This window comes from Lissotriton vulgaris, chromosome 9, assembly GCF_964263255.1.
Source record: "Lissotriton vulgaris chromosome 9, aLisVul1.2, whole genome shotgun sequence".
In the NCBI taxonomy this organism is placed as follows: Eukaryota; Metazoa; Chordata; class Amphibia; order Caudata; family Salamandridae; genus Lissotriton; species Lissotriton vulgaris.
The window spans coordinates 941900463-941923755 of record NC_141697.1 but is presented as its reverse complement, the minus strand read 5'-3'; the positions used below and the strand labels follow the sequence as shown (position 1 = coordinate 941923755).

The 23293-nt window shown below is 44.3% G+C and overlaps 1 protein-coding gene across 2 annotated transcripts in view; it reads right to left on the bottom strand.

The window, feature by feature from the left end:
• UBA7 (ubiquitin like modifier activating enzyme 7) overlaps positions 1–23293 on the bottom strand; it is a 1262833-nt gene that overhangs the window by 638297 nt on the left and 601243 nt on the right. For both annotated transcript variants that reach the window (XM_086938795.1, XM_086938796.1), the window contains exon 22: positions 4523–4714. In XM_086938795.1, the coding sequence (XP_086794921.1) occupies positions 4523–4714 (192 nt within the window). The remainder of the gene's footprint in view (positions 1–4522; positions 4715–23293) is intronic.

The following is a 23293-nucleotide window of genomic DNA, read 5'->3' as shown; positions in this document are numbered from 1 at the left end:
GATTCCAGCGTCAGTCACCCTGGCCGTGGCGCCACACCTCTCCCGAGGAGTGCTATGGCAAGTACGTTCTATTTTAAACCAGTGGAGAACGTGGAAAATGCTATGGCACGGCTTTGAACATGCACAATATTGGCCTCCGCGCCTTACCATATAATGCAGATTTTCCACAGCTGTGATGGGTAGAAAATCAAGATTTTATTATGGACAGGGAGGCTAATAGTATCCCACCCATATAATTCCACCCGCAGGTGGAAGAACTTACCATTAATCATCTATGGGAGAGTTAACTTAGTAAAAATGTCTATCCTCCCGAAGTTGACATACTTTTTTATTTGCATTCCACTTAAATTCCCCAAGGAAGTAATCAATAAAATAGAGGGAAAAATACCTAGCTTCATCTGGGCATCCCGTGGAGTATGGCTCACCTGGAAAAAGCTAAGCCGTTGCCAGACCTCAGTCTCTTCTGTAAGTCAATTAAAACATTTCCGTACTTGGGGAGTACTACTAGGGGAAGCAGCTTTCCTATATACTTTGCCGCCCAAAAGTTCTTTAAAAAAGTAAGGATGAAGGTTATAAAAACAGCATTAAGCCTTTAGTGTGGAGTGAGAAAGATGTTAAACATCGGGTATTACTCAAAATTTGCACCGATTTGGGAATCCCCAGAGACACCGGAATGCCTGAAGGATGGATTGAGCCTTCCCTTGAAGCAAGCAGGGGTATCTAAGTGGGGAGAACTGATATCAGCAGAAGGTTTGTACCTTGGGAGGTGCTGAGCGCCAAAACTGGCATATATTGTCTAAACCTAAATACATCCAGCTCACGTCATGGTTCTCAACAGTCTCCCGGGAGACAGGTGGGCTATGGGACTTTGAGGTCCTCCTCCAGGAAGTTAGCCTAAAAAGTAAAGAAGTTACAAAGTGGTATGGACAATTCCTGGAGGCTGAGGAAAAGAAACTGGAGGCTCCTTATGCGATCTGGTTGGATGTATTCCAGGAAGACAATATACAATCTCTTTGGATGGACTCTTGAAAATTACTATATTCAATAGCCACGCCTGCAAATTTTCAACAACCTCATTTCTTTTGATATGCTGTATTGGACTCCTCAAAGAGGGGCTAAGTTTGTGTTGAGGCCAATTCCCAGATGCAAAAGATGCAACTTCCCAAAAGCCTAGGATGTACACATCTTCACATGTCCAGGGATAAAAGAATACTGGAAGGTCGTAGAAACCACTATAAGGGGTATCTTAGGGGAACCTGTAGTCTTGACAGCAGCCTTAGTACTCCTAGGGGTAGATAACACTACGCATAACACCTTGAATAGTAAGCAAAGGTGCCTGGTATTCGACCTATTGCTTTTAGCCAGGCGGGAGATCTGTAAATATTGGCTAGACCCTGCTCCCCCACATCCCACCGGGTGGTTAAAAGTGGCTAACTGGAATGGCAATATGGATGTTGAATGTAATCCACCAAGGTCGGGAGGATTTTATTAAGTGGGCAAGTTAGCAACCATGGCACTATGCAGGGTTGTGTCAGAATAAGAAAAACCTTCCCATAGTCCTATGATTAGACCAGGTCATGGAACCTGGGGGTGGCTTTCCCCCTCTATGCGAGGCTTTGGAGGTTCGGGGCGAGTGAACTCAATGGACCACAAGACGTATCAAGGGTGCAAAAATGGTCCAAGATTTGCAGATACCATTGTGAGATGAGGACTAAAAAACAAAACATATAATTCCACCCTATTCGTGTGTTTCTTTGTTTTTTAGGGCAGATTTAAGAAGGAGGTCCAGGTGGCGAAGCTGGAGTACAAAGTTATTTTGGAATTGGATAGAGTTAACAGGACTATCAGAGGAAACTGCATTGGATTTTTCAGTGTTGTGGAGAATTACATTTTGGTTATTCACAGCAAAAAGAAGGAAGATGGCTGTTGGTTCTGAGTGGTCATGCATGTTCAAGAATGCTAGAAGGTTTTGAATCTAAGTCATTTTTCTGTTCTTTGCTGCTGTGTATGGGTGCAATAAAGTGCAAATGCATAATAATAGCCTCTATGTCTGTAATAAAATCTTGATTTTCTACCCCTCACAGCTGTATAAAGTCTGCATTTTTTATAGTAATAGAAGGAAGGATTTTTGTCTACCTCCAAAGAGGACTGGGCGAGTGTTTAACATTTCAGATTCCATGTAACGTACAACAAAAAAACATTGTTACAGAAAAGTAACTTTCGACTAACCAGCTAGCATCCTGTAATGCACTCCAGACTATCTGAGTAGTTTACCAGCCAGTACAACTACTTGTGTACATTTTTGAACTAACAATGTTCAATCAGGGCACAAGCCTGCAGTAATTGCAGATAAGGTGCCATCAAATGCATGTACATGCTTTTAAAACAAGGAGGATTTGATTTTTGAGTCTTGTTTTGGCTGTGAAACCTTATGGAATTAACTCTGGGTTTACATGAAACAGTCATTGGATGAGCCCCAATTATATAGCCACGTTCACTAAATCAGAGATGCAAGGGAACAGCAAATTTGGTGGTGCATTCTGCTCTTGCAGGCACATTAAGCAACAGATTTTGGCATTTTAACACACAGTGCAAAAAGAACAGATACACAGGACAATACATATATTTTTAAGAATGGTATTATAACTAATAATGAATGAATTTTTCTTACATGGAAGTAAACTAAAAATATTGTACTAACACACTCTATTCTACCTTCCTAAGTACAACAGTTAGCGAAACACACAGAAAATGTTATATTCATCATAAGACATGGCTACCTGTCTACATTTATGGTATTAAGAAGTTGCTTTTATTCTATGGATATCCTGTCTGCCATTCTCTTGGTCCCCTGTCTAGATTGGTGATGCCTGGGAATGTAGTCTTTTCAATGGTAGAACCGTTGCCATCGCCACCTTAAAAAACATCCTTTTGGCATAGACAGCATTAGTGGAAATGTTATCGGATGCCTTGACCAATCTAGGGCAGCATTTCTACTGGCACCCCTTCTTTCCGGGACCACCACTGTAACTACACTGACCCTGGACAGTAAAATCTTACTAATATCTCAGAGCACATGAATCAACTCCCAGCATGCTGAGGGCATTACATTTGTGAAAACCTTGGAGGTCCATCTTCAGAAATCATACAAGTGATTACAGATCCACCATGCTGTCACAGCACAGTGAACCAGTCTCCATAGATTATTTTTCCTTAAATGTGGCTCCTACAATTAACACATGTAATAGTGAAATTAACGGTGCTAAATGAAGAGGGTAGGGATGATCATGATTAGTAGGATAGTCATGCTTATTAGCTTTGTTTTAAATGTCTTTTAGAAGGACTGAATAACAGAGCTTTTAAACTCTACCCTGGAGCTCCTTCATGATCTTAATATGACATTACTATGTGATATGTATTAATGAATATCTAGAATGCTTAAATTATCCCATAACATCTTTCAAGCATTTGTAGTTCAGGCCAGGGTTTGTTTTTTGTTGATCATCCTAACTGAGATTTGCTCATTTCATATTGAAAAGACTTTATTAAACCAACATATAAATAACTACTAAAAAGAAAAATGATGCAGGAGCCATTTCAAGGGTAAAATGTATGCCAACTTGATGGACCCTTTGCAATTGAATATGCCTCCTTATAACGCATGCCTTCACTCCGCATGCAATTACAACCCAGTTGTTACAACGACCGCGTTGTAACAACACATACCATTACCTCGTAAGTCGTAAAAATGACTTGAGGAGGGGGGCGCTGGATGTTGGGATAGTATAATTTACTATTCCAACTCCAGTCTGTGCAGGTGTTGGATTTTAAAACCATCATCTTCTCCCCCCCGCCGCAAGTCGTTGTTACGACTTGCGGGGTAATGGTATGTGTTGTTACAATGCGGTTGATGTAACAACTGCGTTGTAATTTCACGCGGAATGAAGGATTCATTGTAAGGGCTGTTTGCCCTTGCAATTAGGCTTCTGGTCACAACTAGTGTGGAAAAGGCAGTCTAACTCAGAATGACCCTCTTTGAAAAACTGTGAACATTAATAAAATAACCCTTCTAGCGGACAGACTAGCTGGTATGAGTAACATAAAGGCCACGGATGGTGTAAGGTCTCATTCCACTGTGGGCACAATGAGAGTTTCATCCCCATAATATAGGGGTAACCACTACTACCCCCAAAGCAGTCTGTTCTTCTGTGCTCCTACATCTGTTGATGGTATACTAGTTTTGCCCTGCTCTAAATATTGCACTAATAAATATATTTTATGAAAATGAATCAACGGGAGGGACATGAATAATTAAATGTGCTGGGTGTGAGATCAGTGTTTTGATGATTTTCTTTTGATTTGCATTATAAATTTATTGGAGCGCCTTTGCCGGATGTTGGTAGGAATGAGCTGGTAAAGGATACATAATTTACAAGTGAGCGAGTGTCTGTGTGGCTTCTGGTAGAATATGTTTATTTTCTTGGTACTTGCTAGTGCATCTATTTGTTGTTGTGCTGCTTACCTTTTTAGGACGTGCTCGTAGTGGCTCAAAAAAGGCAAACAAGAATTGGGCCAGGTCGAGCGAGCTGTTCTGGTATGAGCTGATGTGCTGCAGTCCCAACACCAGTTTGTAGAGTTCCAGGCACACCAGGCCAGCAACTGCTGAGGTGGTCGTAGCGATGGCTGGGATGATCTTACCAGCAATGAGTTTACTCTGTCGAAGGAAAAATTATAAAAACAAGGAGAAGATTAGGAAAGGTGAAGTGGCACAGAACGACTGGGCAAAAGAAGAGACAAAGGAAGACAGGAAATGATGGTTGTGGCTGGGGAGAGAGTTGGAAAATAGTTGACTAAGGAAGGGTATGAACTGGAAGGGGATGTACGAGAGGAAAACACAAAGTGTGTGGAGAGAATGGAGGTATAGAACAGTGGAGGGTAGGGAAGAGAAAGGGGAATTAGAGAAGGAAGGGTGAGGAGTGGACAGAATATTGGGTAGAAATGTTATAATGGACATGGGAAGACAGAGCAAGGGCGGAGAAAGTGTAGAAAGAAACTGGTGCAGACAAGAAGTAAATGAGGTTACGATGAGACAAGAGCAAGAAGGATTGCGGCAGGGAAATAATGGGTGGGTAATGGTGTGTAAAGAAGAAGGAGGTCCAAAGGATGAGTTAAGAAACAGAAACAAAGAAAAAAGGAAAACTTAGCTCTAGGAGCCAACATGAAGTAGTGTTACTGGTTTCAGGATTAAATGACTAGAAATAACTCCGTTTAGGAGTGAGAAGGACCACATACTTGAAATTGCTCCACAGTCTAGAAAGAACTGCCACATGTAAACCCAAATCCCAACATATATCTTTCACAAGCTAGGCTATAGAAGTTTTATTTAGTCTGGAGATGTGGTGCCCTTTCAGAAAGGAGGCTGCAGTTATGATTTAGAAATAGAGAACACTTTCATTACTTTCCTCTCCTTTGAACATTTCACTAAACAGGGTACACATAACATAAACCTAGCTTAAGCCAGTTGCTGTAGATCTGAGCACATGGATCACAATCCAGAAAAGATATTGAAGCCAAGTGAAGTAGTAGACTGAAAAATTACAGACATGACTGCATATACCAAGAAAACATTCGCTTTTGCGTCGGAATCTGAAATGATTCTCACATCAAGGTGTATTGTGAGCTATGGCTGACAACTATATCATGTCCACATACCGCATAATTTTTTTGTTAGAAGTCAACCAAAGAAAATATTGAACAGTAAACAATCAAGACCAATGAAACTGTAAGTTTAATCATGTTTTCCTGTGTGTTTCATTTCTACTGATGTCTTTTCGATGGAGCAAGGATTTGCACATTTAGCGACTTGCTTGTATTCATGAACCTCGAATAACCCGAACTACGTAATCAACCTGTTTGTGTTACTAATATTGCACATTTTACATTACACGGGGTGTCCTAGAGACGCTTGCTTATGTGTTTATTAATCCTAAAACGCTTGCCACCTAAAATGGCTGCTGCTACGCGGGAAACTAGTCTGCGCATGCGTCGGTCATACCCATGTGATGTGACGTACTTGCAGTTCTGGTGGGAATTTGTTGCTCATGCGCAATACAGCTAAAGATGGCTGCTTTGTGTTCTCACATGCTCTACACTTGCATTGCCGCTTTTGCAAATCTGTTTGTTCTGCACTTACCCTAATGCAATAGTTATTATAAAGTAAGGGATATAGTATAGCCATTTCATGGTATACAGTGTAATCTTTTATTCTGTGTTTCTAAATTGTTTTCGCTTGCTTTTCATGTATCGTATTTTTTGGGCCTGGGAGGTGCTTACTACACCATCTTTGAAGCCTGTATGGTACCAGTCACGTGATGGGGGAAAAGAAAGCCATGCAGCAGTGGAACTCAGCCAGCTGGCAGCCTCGCCCAAGATGCTCCTGGGAACCGACCTGTAACCCAGCAGGACGAAGCTGAACTGTACCTTAAATTGATACATTTGTAATAAACTGCTGTATACTCTATTGTTCTCTGTAAAACATATGCCATGGGAAACTAGAATGTAAGGGGTGGGTACGAAAATTGAATATTAAGCCTGAGAAAGTCTAAAATTTAGGTGGTGTGATGACTTAATCTCCTCCTTTGTCCAATCAGAACTTGGGGATCCTTTCACTTGCAACAATTGGGGGTGGTACACTGACCCGAAATACAGTATAACTAGCCTAGGTTTAGCTAGAGAAATTGTCCGACTTGTCCGAATAGCTGACCTGTCACTGACCCAACGTACTCTATAGGTGACTGATACAGAGAGCTGCGGAGCACTCTTTCCGAATTTCCACAGACCCACTCGGGGTTTTGGGAAACCTTAAGTGCTGGCGAAGCACTTTGCTGGGAGATTCGAAAACCCAATCGGGGTTACTGGCAGATTCCTTGCAGAGAGGGAGTAGCGCAGGCATTGCAACCGAAGCTGCGGGTGTTGGTCGTACCCTTTGGTGAACCCGGTCCTGATCCAAATTCTGGGGTTATCCTGTCCTGACTGTCCATGAGCTGTACTTGCTCGCCTACTGGCAACCTAAGTCCTTGAGGGTCCTTTCCCGTCTTTCCAAACTGACCCGTGGCCAGGGTTAGCCATCAATCTATCCTAGGTAAATATAAATCTGTGTGGGTGTTCGTTTATCTAAATTTCCTTTCCTAGCGTCTTGAATAAAGCATAATTGCATACGTTCCTTTTCTCCCCCTGACTCTCTATACATGAGATTTTCATGCATTGTCTATTAGTATGTTCCACTTTTCTACCTACCTTTAGTCAAATGCTAAATCGTTTTGCATATATAGTTTTGTTCCAATCTTACCCTCCCTTTAGAAACTAAGCACATCTGGATAAATCAAATTGCATAAGTTTCATTTCCTTTGAACCGTTAGTGAATTTCGAAAGTCTACTTTGATTAGTATGTTCCTTTTCTTTACCCGCCTTTAGGGAAAGTGTAAAATAGCGTTTTCCTTATTTTCTCCTTCCCTGTAATTTCGATTTCTAGATGTTTTCTTACCCTCATCCATAGCTATACGATATTTCTAATTCTAGTTATAGATAGTTTGATCTGTGTTAATCTTTTTTTAATGGCATATGATGATGATGATGATTAGATAAAGGTTTTCAAAACTTCCTGAGTCTGTGGTTATTATAAAGCGTACAAACGTTATTCAATTGTATATGGTATTTGTGTTGTCTACTTATTCCACAGCTAGCTCCTTGATCCATTGTGATCTTAGGTACCTGTGACGAGGATTGGTAAGTCAGGTACACAGGAATTAATAGAAAGGAACTGAATTGCTGGTAGTAGTGTGTAGGTTACCTGAATAAAGTGTAATGAAAATATTTTATGGGCCCAAGTGTGCATATTTGGTTAGTCGGGTGACCTGCGCGCTCTATCAGTAATTTTCTGGTAGCAGAGGATGGTTAAGGACTGTGAGAAGTTGGCCTGGTATGTGATGCTCACTAGTTCTAGTGATCACCTTGTACCATGCCAAGCAACCCTTATGATGATTGGTTGTAAGTCAACCTTATAGACCAGCTATCCTAGTGGTAGCGTGGACAAAGCAGTCTTAGGCTAAACTCTGAAAGGCATGTGAAGCATATACAACCCCCTTGAATACCAAATGAAAGGACACCACACAGATATATATTGAAAATATATATATATATTTATTAACTACAAATATCCCCTATACTCTTTATGAGCACAGAAGCACAAGTGTTAAAACACAACACAGTTGAAATACACAAAAGTTGCACAATATGGATGAGCCCTAGGGGCCACCTAAACCATATACTAAGAAAGTGGTATAAGAGATACCAATCGAAAAGGAAACAGGCCTAGGGCCTTGGGAATCGCTGGAGCTGATCGGGACTAGCAGTGACTAAGTCGGGAAAGGCCCGCGGGACTCGGGTGCAGTGTTTAAAGTGCACGCATTCACCAATGCTTTGTCTATGGTGCGTAAAAGTTACAAAGTTAGTGTTTTAGGAACCTTCCGAGTGACCTAGAGGAGTGAAACTTTAGACACAGACACTAGAGGTGTGTACCAGTGTAGGAACACCAGCGTTGTTGAGTTACCTCACCCACAGGAAGCGGGTGCACAGGTGCGAAGTAGTGTCGGGTTTCGTCACGCAGGTCGATGGTGCTTGGAGCTGAAGATGCTGCAGGTGGCTCGATGTGAAGAGTTCCGGTGGATCCAAGGGTGCATCTGAAGTGGTGAAGACCTGAAAGCAGAGGGGACAATGTTCAAAGTCACTAGCCAGTGACTACCGTGGAACCAGGTTGGAACCAGGCGATGTCGGGCGCAAACAGGCGATGAGGTGTAGCTTCTCTCAGCAGCCACGTGGACACGAAGAGGTCGAGGACGTCCAGGATTCGGTCACGAGCTGTCCCACAAAGGCTCTAGCTGATGGCGGTGTCGGCAACTTGATCGGAGCAAACAGGCCTTGGCTAATGCAAGCCACACAGGAATCGAAAAAGGCTCATCACTCGGACCAGCAAGGTCAGAGCGGGTGCTCCCTTTTACAGGAGCGAGGGCAAGTCTGGAGCAACCAGACCCGCAGTGTAGATTGTAGGTTTCGTCGCCAAGATGGCTGCTGACCACGTGGCAAGTGGCTGGGATGGCGCGTCGAGTGGCACGATGCAAAAGGGCCCCACGCAGATCGTGGAGATGCTGGGGGGCTGATCCTCGGTGCAAGGGCTGCTCGGTTGTGGGGCTTCTCAATCCCCAAAGCACAGCATCGAGGGTGCCTCGGGTGCTGCGCAATCAGCGTCTCGGGGGTCTTTCAAGAGGTCCGGTCCCACGTCTCTCGGTGCCTCCACGGGTCCCTTCTTTGCAGGGACTGTGGATCGGGCTGTGAGAAGTCTGGGAGTCTGGGTCTTGTCAGGCTCTGGGCTCGGGCTCCGGCGGCAAAGCAGACGTCGAGTTGCTGGATGGTGCCTGTGTTCACAGGGTGGCCACTCCTAGGCCACAAGGGAGATGCTCTTCAGTCTTCTGTGCAGCAGAATGTCGAAGTCCAGTCGTCTTCTTAGTTTCAAGTTGATTCAGGATGATCTGAGGTGCTATGGCACTGCTCCCACTCTTATTCCCAATCTGAGGGGTAGATCACCTGCTAGGTCCCTCCTCTGGGTGGGACCAGGAAGGGGGGCGGTTACAGCCCCTTTCCTTTTTCCAGCTCCTCGCCACGCCTGGGTCTGGAAAGTCCCAGGACCGGTTTGGACTGGCTTATGCACGGGGACACCTTGTGTGCCCCGGGCATGTCTGATTCTATTCAGCCCTGTCCTACTCAATACACAAAATCCTGTCTGGGGTGGTGCTTGCACCTCCCAAGGCAGGAAACCCTTTGTCCAAGCCTCCCTCGCTGGAAGGACTCCCAGCAGCAGGAGGTCAGACTTGTGTCTGTGGTGGCAGCATCCATTTTGTGATGCTGAGGCTCTGGTTAACTTTAACCGGGGTTAAGGCTATGTACATGTCGTGTCCCTCTAGAAGGGTGAAATGCTATCCCCGTCGAAAGAACTGTCGAGAGGATAGTTTTCCAAATTGTATGACACCTTACTCGACATGTTTTGATAAAGCCAAACCTAAGTTAGCAAATAACCGCGAGGATTATAATGCACTTAAGAGTATATGGTATGGCAATATCCCGGAACAGCTAAGGGAATTGTTCCCGACAGCTGCAGACAGGCTCAGCTCATGCTAGAGCACCATCTCACATATTTCCAAGCACTCTGCCTCCAGGATTGATGAGGCCTTCCATAGGAGTGGCTGATAGGAACATATGTGTCCAGTTAAGGTTAGATATAGGGATACTATAAGTAAGAGGTGATTACACACACCAACTTACCCCAGCTGAGTGATCAGCCAGTTGTGTCAAAATATGGAGGCCAGGCCAGGGGTGGCATAATACATGCTGCAGCCCCTGGTAGGCTTTCGCTACACCTATGCCCTGGGTACCTATGCTACACTGTTACAGGGGCCTATAAGGTCAACCAGTTCCAATTGTGTATGCACCTAGGGTACATGGAGTCCATTTTAAGGAGAGAGCAATTAGCCTGGGGCCCTGAATAGCAGGTTCCCAGGCCAACTATGTCAAAAACCAGCTAAACACCAGGCAAAACGTTTGGGGGTAACCATAGTCAGATATCCACCTTCCTACAAGGACTAGTTAAGATAGGTATATAGGTTACTTGCTGATAACTGTGTAAAATATAATTGCTGCTAAAATTTTATTGCTGCTAAAAGTATCGATCGATCGAATGTAAAATTGCTTTGAAATGTTATGAAATGTTTTTGAAATATTTTGGATGAAATGCTGTTATGTTGATCCATGTATTAACACAACTCATTAGTGATTGTTATATGTTTGTCTGAATCCCCGGGGGCAGAATAGCGGGTGCTGAGGAGAATCCACTTTGCAGAGAGGTCACTTACATTGAGGAAAATTAGTGCATGGTTAGGCAGAACTGGAAGCGCTAATTAGGGTTTCTGTATGAATAGTTGAATAAATGATAGCTGGATTTATATAAAGACGAAACAGCGTTATGGGCTCCCATTTTGACAAGGATTTTTAACTGTGCGGCTGAAAATGAATTCCCTTCTACTTGGGGTCAATCGATTATCATCCCTTTACATAAGAAGGGCGATAAATCAGAGGCCTCTAATTATCGCCCAATTTCACTATTGGATGCCTCTGTAAAGGTGATGAGCAGGATTTTGCTAAAGAGGCTAGAAGACTGGGCAACTGATTTTAACATCTTAACTAAAGTCCAATATGGCTTCCGCAAAGGTCTGGGTACACTGGACCAATGCGTAAACCTGGACCTTTTAATCAATAAATATACTGTGGCTAAAAGTGGCAACCTCTTTTTATGTTTTGCTGATTTGAGCAGCGCATTCGATCTGGTTAACCATAGTATTCTCTGGGAGGTTCTGCTCGAGGCAGGGGCACCAAGGGAAATAGTGTATTTTTTAGCTAGACTATACGAAAAACTCTCATGTAAAGTCCGCTATGGCACCCTTGGCGAGTGTACCCCGTTTTTTAAAGTGTCTCGGGGCATTCGTCAGGGTTGTGTCTTAGCCCCACTTTTATTTTCCCTTTTTATTAATGGTGTAGACCGATCCCTGACCAACATTTTAGCAGATGCCCCCCTGATTGGCGGTAAACCTGTTCCGCTGTTACTCTATGCGGATGACGCTGTTCTTTTATCCCGAACACAGTTGGGCCTACAGCGCCTTATTGATAATTTTGCGCAGTTTATACAGGCTAGGCAGCTTCGTGTGAATAAAACTAAGACATATGTAATGTCATGTGGTCAGGCAGCCAAGCAGGTAAAACATACTTTCTTCCTAGATAAGGAAAAGCTGACCTCTGTTAAATCTTTTTGTTATCTGGGAATAACATATAGTAACAGTGGGTCCTGGAATGCGGAATTTGATGCCGTAAAAACAAAAATGATACGGTCCACCAGTAGCATTTTTCGTTTTGCCTCTAAACTAGGCTCACGAAGTATCTATGATATGATGAACATATACAATGTATGTTGCGTCCCCTCTGCTCTGTATGGGGCAGGGGTGTGGGGTCACTGTGAGGGTATTCTCTTGCAGAAGGAGGAAAACAAGTTTTTAAGGAGGCTATTATGCGTTCCCCCCTCCGCCTCTATACAGTTGACCCATGACGAAGTTGGGATCGAGTACATCTCTGACTTAGCAGCAGTTCGGCCACTCTTATTGTGGCGATCTATTTGGGCTAAGTCGGAGACTCGATTCACTCAGGATATTATTCTTGATTGTATAGGTTTGGATCATTCCTCACGGGTACTATGGTTAAGATACATTCATCATTGGTATCTACTTTTGTTTAACATTAATGTGTTCCGTGAGCCAGAAAAGGTTGTATCTATTACAAAAAAAGAAATTAAGATAACGTTCCTTAAATTTCGTAAGGCTGAGCGAGACAAAGCTGTTGGTAATCTTGCTACTTTGAAATCCTACAAAGATTTAAACTTAGTTCCTGGATTGCAATCCTACCTTGTGTTTGTAACTCGCCCATCTCATCAGTATGTTTTAACACGGGTTAGACTGGGTATTGTACACCACTTGGTTGCTTTTCCAAACATAAAGACTAGTTCAAACACACCCTGTCCCTGTGACGGTTCTTCACGTCAGAGTAGTTGCCATTTTTTACTTTTTTGTAAATTTTACCAGTATTTCAGGCTTAAATACCTTAAACCAATTTTTATTAAATACAATATCTGTACTACACAAACAGCATTGATAATTTTATCCTTATTAGTAAACGAGGAGATTTGTTTCTTCTTGGCTACTTTTATTTTAAAATGTACAGCTGCCAGGAAAAGTATTGTATTTTAAAGTTGTTTGCTGACCTGTCTGTACATGTGCTATACAGCTGCCAGGGTTTATTTATGATGAAATTAATGTTATCATCCCTGTCTGTATATATATACATGTTTTACTCCCTCTTGAATTTTATATCAATGTCTGTATTAAGGTATTTATATAGTGTCCCACAGTATTGCGTGATTAATTAACAATTTTTAATACACAGTTCCCAGTAAAGGCCTAGTAAGTAATTTCTACTGACTCCCAGGTTGTCCATGTAAAAATGTCGTGTATTCTATAAGATCATGCCGATCTATAGAGGCTTGTTTATTTTTCTACTTGCTGCACTTCAGTTTTTCCTCTTTTTCTAGGAAAGATTATTTGTGATTTTTAATGTTTTAATTGTGTTCTGCTTGTATGATTTGTATGTACAAATCGAATAAAAGCTTTTGAACTTGAACTTGAACTTGATAGCAACGAGTTCGCTAATGAAACTTCAATTGTGATATAACCTAGTAAGGGTCACACAGAAGGAGTAGTAGGTTCGTCGGAGCTTGAGTGAAAGCAAAAGAGTTCGCTAGTGAAACTTTAGACTTAGTATATATCCTGAAAAGAGTGGATGAGTCAAAGAAGTAGCAGGTTCTCTAATGCTTGTGTGAAGGATAGGCAGAAGGGATCTATCCGCAGTATATGAAAAGTAGACAGAAGAGGTTTACTTGCAATGAAACAAATCTTTCCTTTCTAGACACTCGAGTACAGTGGCGAATGGTATACTTTGTAAATTAAATAAAGCACTTGCACTTTAAGAAAAAGAAAGAGTGTCCGTTACCTTGTGAAGGAGGGAGTCAGTCGCGGAACTGCGCTGACGTCACTCTGTGCCGCGCTAGTATTGGTCGAAACAGCGGGTGTGTAACGGAGCTGGTATTGTAAAGGAGGGGTGAGCGCAGGAGCGTGAGAACACGTCTCACGGAAAGGCCGCGCACCCATTGGTTGAAACTATTTACAACCACAGTGTTGATTGGTTGTTGAAAATTGAAAGACGCGCCTGCATTGGAAGAATATAGTAAACAGAAGTACGTATTTTTACACGATTTAGGTCTTTGAAAAATATATGTGGTATCTGACTCATCCTGATACTCAACCTGATCCTAGATACCTAGGGTTTGCGAAAGATCAGTGGAAAGGTCCTAGACTAGATGGAATGTACGGAGGCAAAGTAAAGAATTGTTTTAAGAAAGACAAGCCAATCAGAACTAAAGAAGGAGTTATCATTCCACCACCAAACACACCCGCATCATTTATGATGTACGATAGAGGGTATCATGCTTGTGTATGGTTGGAAAATTGGGTGGAATACACTAAAGATGACAGAATTTTAGCATTTCCCTTAGAAGGTACCTTTAATGGTAGGATTTTGTTTAATTTGAGGACTCGAATTAATGATTTGCATCCCAGACCCAGACTAACGCAATATGAGGCACTAGAAGAATGGGAAATAGAGGCTTTTGAGCGAGACAGACCCAGAATGGACAAAGGGTTAGCAAAATTGTATCCAAAAGCAACAAGAGAGACCCGAGAGAAAAGAATAAAACAGTGGAGACAGAACATGATGGCAGAAGGACTGTTCCCAGTATTAACTGTAGACGAACCTGTGGGAGGGAAAAGGACTGAGAAAACCAGACATTTAATGACTGCTGGTGATTCTAAGGATGAATACCTGGAGGATTTATTAATGAAAAATACACCAGCATATAATGAGGAATCTAGGTCCTTGAGTACGAAAAATCCATTCTTTAGGCCTCCCTGTAATGAGGGGTCGAGTACGTCCGAACTGACTGTTCCATATTATAGGTCTTCCTGTAATGAGGGACCAAGTATGGCAAATCCAAGTGCACCAAATCTTTACCCTCCTTTGATTCCACAGATTGTCCATGAAACCACCATGGAAAAGGTATTCCAGGATCGAGAGAGAGAGGCTTTGGTTAAACAGAGAAATGAACTTATTCAGAAGATTTCCCAGTTAAATGCAAGTCCAGAGGCTTTGACAATTCCAGTAACTATTGGCCCAGTTGTTCCTCTTTACGGGGATAAACAGGCTAGTCCAAAGACTCCAGTTGTAACTCCAGCTGTAGTACAGCCAAGAAAAGAGCCCTTAATAGTTGATGATCAGGCAAGTGAATGCGACTCTGTAATTGCCCTGATGGATTTACCCATATGGGAACCAGAAGGAAATTCACAGAGAAAGAACATTCATATTGGTGCAAGATAAGTCCAGATTGAGTCCTCGTCTGGTACTAGAAGAGCCACAATAGTGACTCCTATTTCTTCAGATCGATGGACCCGAGAACTAGAGAAAATAAATCCTCAGCCAAAACCATTAGATATTTATAAATTAAGAATAGAATTGGAAGAATTGATGGCTGGGAACGTGGGACTGGACAGGCTGAACACCCTTAGTGAGAAAGAATTACTATTCATTTGCAAAAGTATTACCCGAAACACCAGAGTGTTCCATGAGAAATTAATGGACACAGCAGCTAGCATGGGAATATACGTCAGCAGATCCAAGGTATTGCAAAAACCCTACAGAGCAGAATTTTCTGACAAAGATTTAGAAAACATGAACGTGTCGGGAAAAAGGTACAGATAAGAGAATTGCTGAACCTGTTACAGAAATGGGGAGACTTATAAAAATGGAAAGCCAGGTGGGCAAAGAAAAAGGAAGACAGTAGATCTAGACAAGTGACTTCTGAATATGTCCTAAGAGAAGCTGACAAGGCAGAAACATTGTATCCTATGAGAGAAGTGCCAGGTGGAGGATATGTACATGTTCCATTGTCCAGACAGGATACTGTGTCATTTACAAATGATTTCCCAAAATTACGAGAGAAACCTGTAGAGTGGTACAGACAAGTTGAGAGATTTGTTAAAGTTCAAAAATGCCTCCTGAAAGATCTAGATGGGTTCTTTGACATAGTGGTTCCTGTAGATTTATGGACAGAATGTAAAATTGCTGATGATTGGCCAAGTGAAGAATATGCCAGCGACCCAAAGACAGGAGCTCCTTCAGGGGAGGTGATGAGGAAGTATGACCAGGTAATATTGTACCTGAAAGAAAAGGTGCCTGCAAAAGAGACAGATTGGACTTGAATAGATAGAACTACCCAGAATCGAGATGAAACTGTGCATTCATACTATGAACGACTGTTACAAGTGTTCAAAACGTACAGTGGGCTACATAACATTGAGATGAAGGACATGACTCATTTCATTTATCGATTTGTGTTAGGATTAAGACCTGAAATTTCACAGTGGATTAAAGATAATAAAATCTGCTGGCAAGCAAAACCAGTTGATGTGGTCTTGAAATATGCCAAGTACTGCGAAGAAGAGCTAGAAAATAAGAAAAAGGAATTAAAAGAAAAAGTCATGTGGGCACAAGTAAAATTAGCAGAGCACCAAGAACAGCAGTTAAATAAAATCACAAATACTCAGAATCAGAACCCTGGGGGCGGAGGAAAACCAAGAGTAAAAATGAGTCGAGAAGAGGCCAGGAAAAAGTTCCGCTGCCATGGGTGCGGAAAGATGGGGCACTGGAGGGACGAGTGTAAGGCTGTGCAGAACGATAATGTGCTAATTAATTATTTAAATCCGCAGGCGCAGAATGAGGGATCACGGAAGACACAGCAACAGGTAAAACAGAATCAGTTGCCTCGTGCACCTAGGCCAAACTATATGAGCAAAGCACAACAGAGGGAGGAAGCAGAGGTTTGGGAAGGAAAGGAGGATAGAAATGCAGCAACTTCGCAATTTTTGTTGAATGATACATTCCTCTGTGACGAGCCTTTCTGACGGTGCCTGAGGGGGGGAGGACGAGGAGTGCGTGATTGGCGCCTCCTTGCCGGTAGACCAGTCAGGGCCATACATTGAAGGAAAGGTTGAAGGAAATGACGTCACCTTTCTGTTGGACACTGGTGCTACCCGTTCTACTGTGAGAACAGCAGACGTTCCAAACCTACCCCTCTAGGGAGAAGCAATTCAAGTAGTGGGCGTTTCTAATCAATTAATTAGTACCCCAGTGACAGAGCCCATGGAAATCAAAATAGGGAATTTCAAAGAAATGCATAGATTTGTTGTTTGCGACTCAAGTCCTGTAAACTTACTAAGACGAGATTTGCTGTGCAAAATGAACTGCACCATCTTTTGCACACCAAAAGGCGTTGAAATTCAGACCCCAGATGAAGATGGAATTTACAAATTAATGTTAATAAGACTTGAGTCAGAAATTAAAAGACTGACAATACAAGATTTACCTGAAGAGCTCCAACAGACGGTGAAACCAGAAGTGTGGGATTTCACTGGGAAAGATGTAGGACTAATGGCAAATGTTGACCCAATTAAAATCTCGATAAAGGAAGATGCAGTCTACCCAAATACTAAACAGTATAAAATGAGTGCAGAAGTGAAAGCAGGAGTTGCTATTGAAATAAAAAGGTTGTTGGAAGCAGGCATCATACAGGAGGTAATGAGTAGTCCTTGTAATTCGCCCATAATTGGAATCAAGAAGCCAAGTGGTAAGTACAGGGTAGTGCAGGACCTGCGCAAGGTAAATAAAATTGTCGTTCTTTGCTGTCCTATTGTGCCAAACCGCAGTGATCCTGTACCGAATACCATGGAATGCTGGATGGTTAACTGTCATCGACCTATGCCATGCATTCTTTTCAATTCCATTGCATCCAGACAGCAAATTTCTTTTCTCCTTTGAATTCGACAGTCATGTTTACGTCTGGAATCGTGCCCTTCAGGGGTACACGGAAAGTCCTTCGATTTTCAATCAAATTCTGAAAAAATGCCTTGAATCCTTGGTATTGCCTAGAGAATCAGTCCTGGTGCAATACATAGACGACCTCTTGGTGGCGTCTAAAAGCAGGAAAGACTGTGTCGTTGACACCATTGCCTTACTGAACCACTTAGGTGAAGGGGGACATAAAGTGTCAGCAGACAAACTACAGTTCTGTACCTCTTCAGTGAAATATCTGGGGCACCAGATAGAGAAGGGTATCAGGAAAGTTACCACAGAAAGAATTATGATAATTCGAAACATGCATCTGCCAAATACCCAGAAAGAAATCAGAATGTTTCTAGGAGTTGTAGGATACTGTAGGCAGTGGATTGTGGGATTTGCAGTCCTAGCAAGACCATTGATAAAAATTACAAAGAAAGGAGCAAAAGACCCAGTTGAATGGGATGATCAATCAATCAATCACAGACATTTATAGAGCGCACTACTTACCCGGAGGGTCTCAAGGCGCTGGGGGGGGGGGGGGGGGGGGGGTGCTGCTACTGCTCGAATAGCCAGGTCTTGAGCTTCTTCCTGAAGGAGAGGTAGTCTTGGGTCAGGCGCAGGTCGGGAGGGAGGGAGTTCCAGGTCTTGGCGGCCAGGTAGGAGAAGGACCTTCCTCCTGTTGTCGTTCTTCGGATGCGGGGGACGGCGGCGAGGGCGTGGCTGGCTGATCGGAGATGACGTTTGGGAGCGTAGAAGTTGATGGGGTTGTTGAGGTAGCTCGGGCCTTGATCGTGTAGGGCTTTGTGTGCGTGGGTGAGGAGACGGAAGGTGATTCTTTTGTTGACGGGGAGCCAATGCAGGTCTCTCAGATGTCCGGAGATGTGGCTGTGTCGTGGGATGTCGAGGATGAGTCTGGCTGAGGCGTTCTGGATCCGCTGGAGTCTCTTCTGGAGCTTGGCGGTGGTTCCGGCGTAGAGGGCGTTGCCGTAGTCCAGTCGGCTGGTGACGAGGGCCTGGGTGACCGTCTTCCTGGTCTCGGTGGGGATCCACCGGAAGATCTTCCGTAGCATGCGCAGGATGTTGAAGCATGACGAGGAGACGGCGTTGACTTGTCTGGTCATGGTGAGGGAGGAGTCCAAGATGAAGCCCAGGTTGCGTGCATGGTCTGTCGGTTTGGGTGCGGTGCCCAGGGCGGGGGGCCACCAGGAGTCGTCCCAGGCGGAGGGCGAGGAACCCAGGATGAGGACTTCCGTCTTGTCTGAGTTCAGTTTCAGGCGGCTGGTCGTCATCCACTCGGCTACGTCTTTCATCCCTTCGTGAAGGTTGGCTCTGGCGGCGGCGGGGTCGTTGGTCAGGGAGAGGATCAGCTGGGTGTCGTCAGCGTAGGAGATGATGTTGAGGTTGTGTTGACGTGCGATGGCCGCGAGGGGGCTCATGTAGACGTTGAAGAGGGTGGGGCTCAGCGAGGATCCTTGAGGGACGCCGCAGATGACTTCGGTGGCCTCTGACTTGTACGGTGGTAGACGGACTCTCTGTGTTCTTCCGTCGAGGAAGGAGATGATCCATTCCAGTGCCTTCTCCTGGATTCCGACGTAGCTGAGGCGCTGCACTAGGGTGCGGTGGCAGACAGTGTCGAATGCCGCGGAGAGGTCTAGGAGGATGAGGGCCGCTGTTTCTCCGTTGTCCATCAGGGCTCGGATGTCATCGGTGGCAGCGATGAGGGCGGTCTTGGTGCTGTGGTTGGCTCGGAAGCCAGACTGTGAGGGGTCGAGGGATCCATTCGTCTCGAGGAAGGCGGCCAGCTGTTTGTTGACGGTCTTCTCGATGACTTTGGCTGGGAACGGGAGGAGCGAGATGGGGCGGTAATTCTTGAGTTTGGTGGGGTCCGCTGTAGGTTTCTTTAGTAGGGCGCTGAGATCGGCGTGCTTCCAGCTCTCCGGGAACGTGGCGGTGTCGAAGGAGGTGTTGATGATGTCCCGCAGGTGGGGTGCGATGGTAGCGTCGGCCTTGTTGAAGACGTGGTGAGGGCAGGGGTCGGTCGGAGATCCGGAGTGGATGGAGTTCATCATGCGGACGGTGTCTTCGGTGCTGATCGGAGTCCAGGCGCGGAGGGTGGTGGTGGGGGGTGGTGGTTCGGTCGTGGCGTGCGTCGGTTGAGTGCTGAAGCTGTTGTGTATGTCCGCGATCTTGTTGTGGTGGAAGTAGGAGGCGAGGGAATTGCAGAGGTCTTGCGATGGGGTGATGTCGTTGTTTCCGGCGTTGGGGTTGTAGAGCTCTTTCACGATGTTGAAGAGTTCCTTGCAATTGTGTGCGTTGTTGTCCAGCCGGGCCTTGAATGCAGTTTTCTTGGTGGCGCGGATCAGTTGGTGGTGCTTCCGGGTGGCAAGCTTGAGGGCGGTCATGTTGTCCGGTGTTGGTTCCCTTCTCCAGGCTTTCTCGAGGGCTCGGCAATTCTTCTTGGAGCTCTTGAGTTCGTCAGTGAACCATGGGGCCTTCTTGCTGCCGGGTCTGCTGGGCGGGGTCCTCAGTGGGGCGAGTTCGTCCGCGCAGTTGCTGATCCACTTCGTGAGGTTGTCGGCGGCCTGGCTGGGGTTCGCTGAGCTGGCGGGAGGGTGCTGGCTCAGGGAAGCGGCGAGCTGGTCGGCTGTGATCTTGTTCCAGCTTCTTCGAGCAACCTGTTGCTGGTGGTGGTGGATCGTCGTTTTTCTGAAGGTGAAGTGGACGCAGCTGTGGTCCGTCTAGTGGAGTCCAGTGGTGTGGCTGAAGGCGATGTCTTTGCTGGATGAGAAGACGGCGTCGAGTGTGTGTCCGGCGAGGTGGGTGGGGGTGGACACCAGCTGCTTGAGTCCGAGGTTGATGAAAGCATGACAGCTTTTGTAAAATTGCGAGACTGTCTGTGTACAGCTCCTGCATTGGGAATGCCTGATTACTCAAAAGAGTTTGCATTGTTCTGTGACACACGAGACAATTGTGCACTTTCAGTCCTGACTCAAAGTCATGGTTTACCCAGACGACCTGTAGCGTATTTTTCCTCTACTTTGGATCCAGTGGCTGCTGGATTACCTGGATGTCTGAAAGCAGTAGCTGCAACTTGCATGAGTCTTGAAAAAAGTGAGTCTATCATAATGGGACATCCTGTAACTGTGTATGTTCCACATGCAGTTGTAATTTTGTTGACCAAAACCAAAACTCAGTACCTTACACCTAGTCAGCTGACTAAGTATGAGAGGATTCTTGTAGGTGCAAGCAATGTAACCAATACTCGATGTAATATCTTGAATCCAGCCACTCTCCTACCAAACTCACTCACAGCAGGAGTGAAGGGAGAAGTTGAGCATGACTGCCTAGACCTGACTGAGTTCAGCACAAAACCACGCCCTGACATAAGAACAGTACCCTTAACTGATGACGATTATGAGCTGTTTGTAGATGGCTCATGCATGAGACATGAGAGCGGAGGCTTAAGTGCTGCCTATGCAGTGTGCACTTTAGGAGGTCCAGTGGTAGCATCCTATTTGTATGGAGTGAAGTATGCACAAGTAGCCGAATTGGTTGCATTGGCAAAAGGCTGTAAATTTGGGAAAAACATGAAAATAACCATATACACTGATAGCCAGTATGGTTATGGGGTTGTGCATGACGTTGGCCAATTGTGGCTGCAAAGAGAGTTCCTGACTTCTTCAGGTACTCCTATCAAAAATGGAAATTTTGTGCAAGGATTACTGGAAGCAATCCAGTTTCCAAAAGCATTGGCAGTGGTCAAGTGTGCTGCTCACAAATCTGGCAATGACAAAGTGACAGCAGGTAATCGATATGCTGACCAACTGGCCCAACATTGTGCGAAATACAAAATATCAATAAATACAAATTTGGGGGTAAGCGGAAACAGCTGCCAACTTATGGTGTTTGAAGACATAAAAACATGGGAAGAACTGAGAGATTTACAGGATGCAGCAGAACCAAAGGAAAAAGAAAGGTGGAGAAAATGTGGTTGTCGCAGGAGGAGTGAGGATGGTGTTATTGTTTACCTTGATGATACGCCTGTGTTGCCAGACTGCATGCTTGCTCCTATGGCTAGATTGATACACAGAGATACCCATATAGGAAGAGATGCAATGATTCATGTTTTCAGACAGACATGGTTCAATTCGAAATTCAGAAACATAGCAGAGGCACTCTGCCAGAGGTGTTTGATATGTCAGCAATTTAATCCCGGAAAGAAAACAGTAGTTTTACCAGGTACAATTGGAAAATCAGAAGGTCCTTTTATAAGATTACAAATTGACTTTATTCAGTTACCCGTCTGTCGAGGAATGAAGTACGTCCTCGTTATTGTCTGCCTATTTTCAAAATGGGTAGAAGCTTATCCTACATCCAGAAATAACAGCATCACTGTAGCCAAATTGTTACTGAGGGAACTGATACCTAGGTACGGTTTTCCAGTCACAATTGAATCAGACAGAGGTGGGCATTTTCAAAACGAAATAATAGGACAAATCTGTGAAGCATTCAAAATCACGCAAAAACTGCACTGTACATATCGCCCAGAGGCTTCTGGAGTGGTAGAACAACTGAATGGCACAATCAAATCAAGATTGGGAAAAATGTGCGAATCGACTAAAATGGAGTGGATAGATGCCTTGCCCCTTGTCTTGATGGGACTTAGAAGTATTCCAGACCGGAAGACAGGTTTGAGTCCTCACAAGATACTGATGGGAAGAGCAATGCGGCAAGCATGGGTGCCAGGACACAAACTGATAAACATATCTGATGATTTGGTGCTAGATTACTGCAAGCAACTGGGTGACCAAGTGCGTTCTATCTCTCACCAGATTGGAGAAGACGCCGTCACCAGACCAGCAACTCCAGCCCATGACTTGAACCCTGGTGATTGGGTTGTAATTAAGAAACATACTCGGAAGAGTTGCCTTACACCGAAGTGGGGAAAACGAAGACAGGTGATTCTCGTTACCACCTGCGGTGAAGTGTGCAGGTGTTCCAAGGTGGATCGATGTCAGCCATACAAAGAAAGTGACAGAAGACGAAGAAGAAACTGAGGCTGAAGGTTGTGCAGCTGAGGGGTCTCCTGAAGATGGTCCTGAAGTAGCTGAAGAAGAACAACCAAGCTCCAGTCAAGATGATTGGGCCCCAGTAATCGACCTGACACTCGATCCAATAAGAACCAGAAGACAAACCTACTTAGATAGAGAGTGGGATAGTGAGGACGAGACAAGAATAGAAGGAGAAAATCAGATCATCGAAATCCATGTCAAATCTGATGATGAGGAAGGCCAGGTAGGGACAGAGCAGGTTATCTACACACCTACAAAGACTCTTGAGCCTGAAAAGGGACAGATAGAAATTAGAGCAGAAGTTCAAGCGGAAGAAAATCAAAAGTTCAAAGTGCTTGAACAGGATCAGATAGACATAGATAAATGTGTTCAGGAAGAAGAAAAAGAAACAAAACAAAGCCAAATCCAGCATATACCTGAACAAGGCCAGCTTAGTGACCAGGCAGAAGAAACTGACCTAAGACCTGGAACTAGTCAGGCAGGAAGGGAAGAAGAATACATTGAAATAGATGTGCCACAACTGAACGAAAATAAATAGCATTTGAAGAAAGCCAAATTACAGTGCC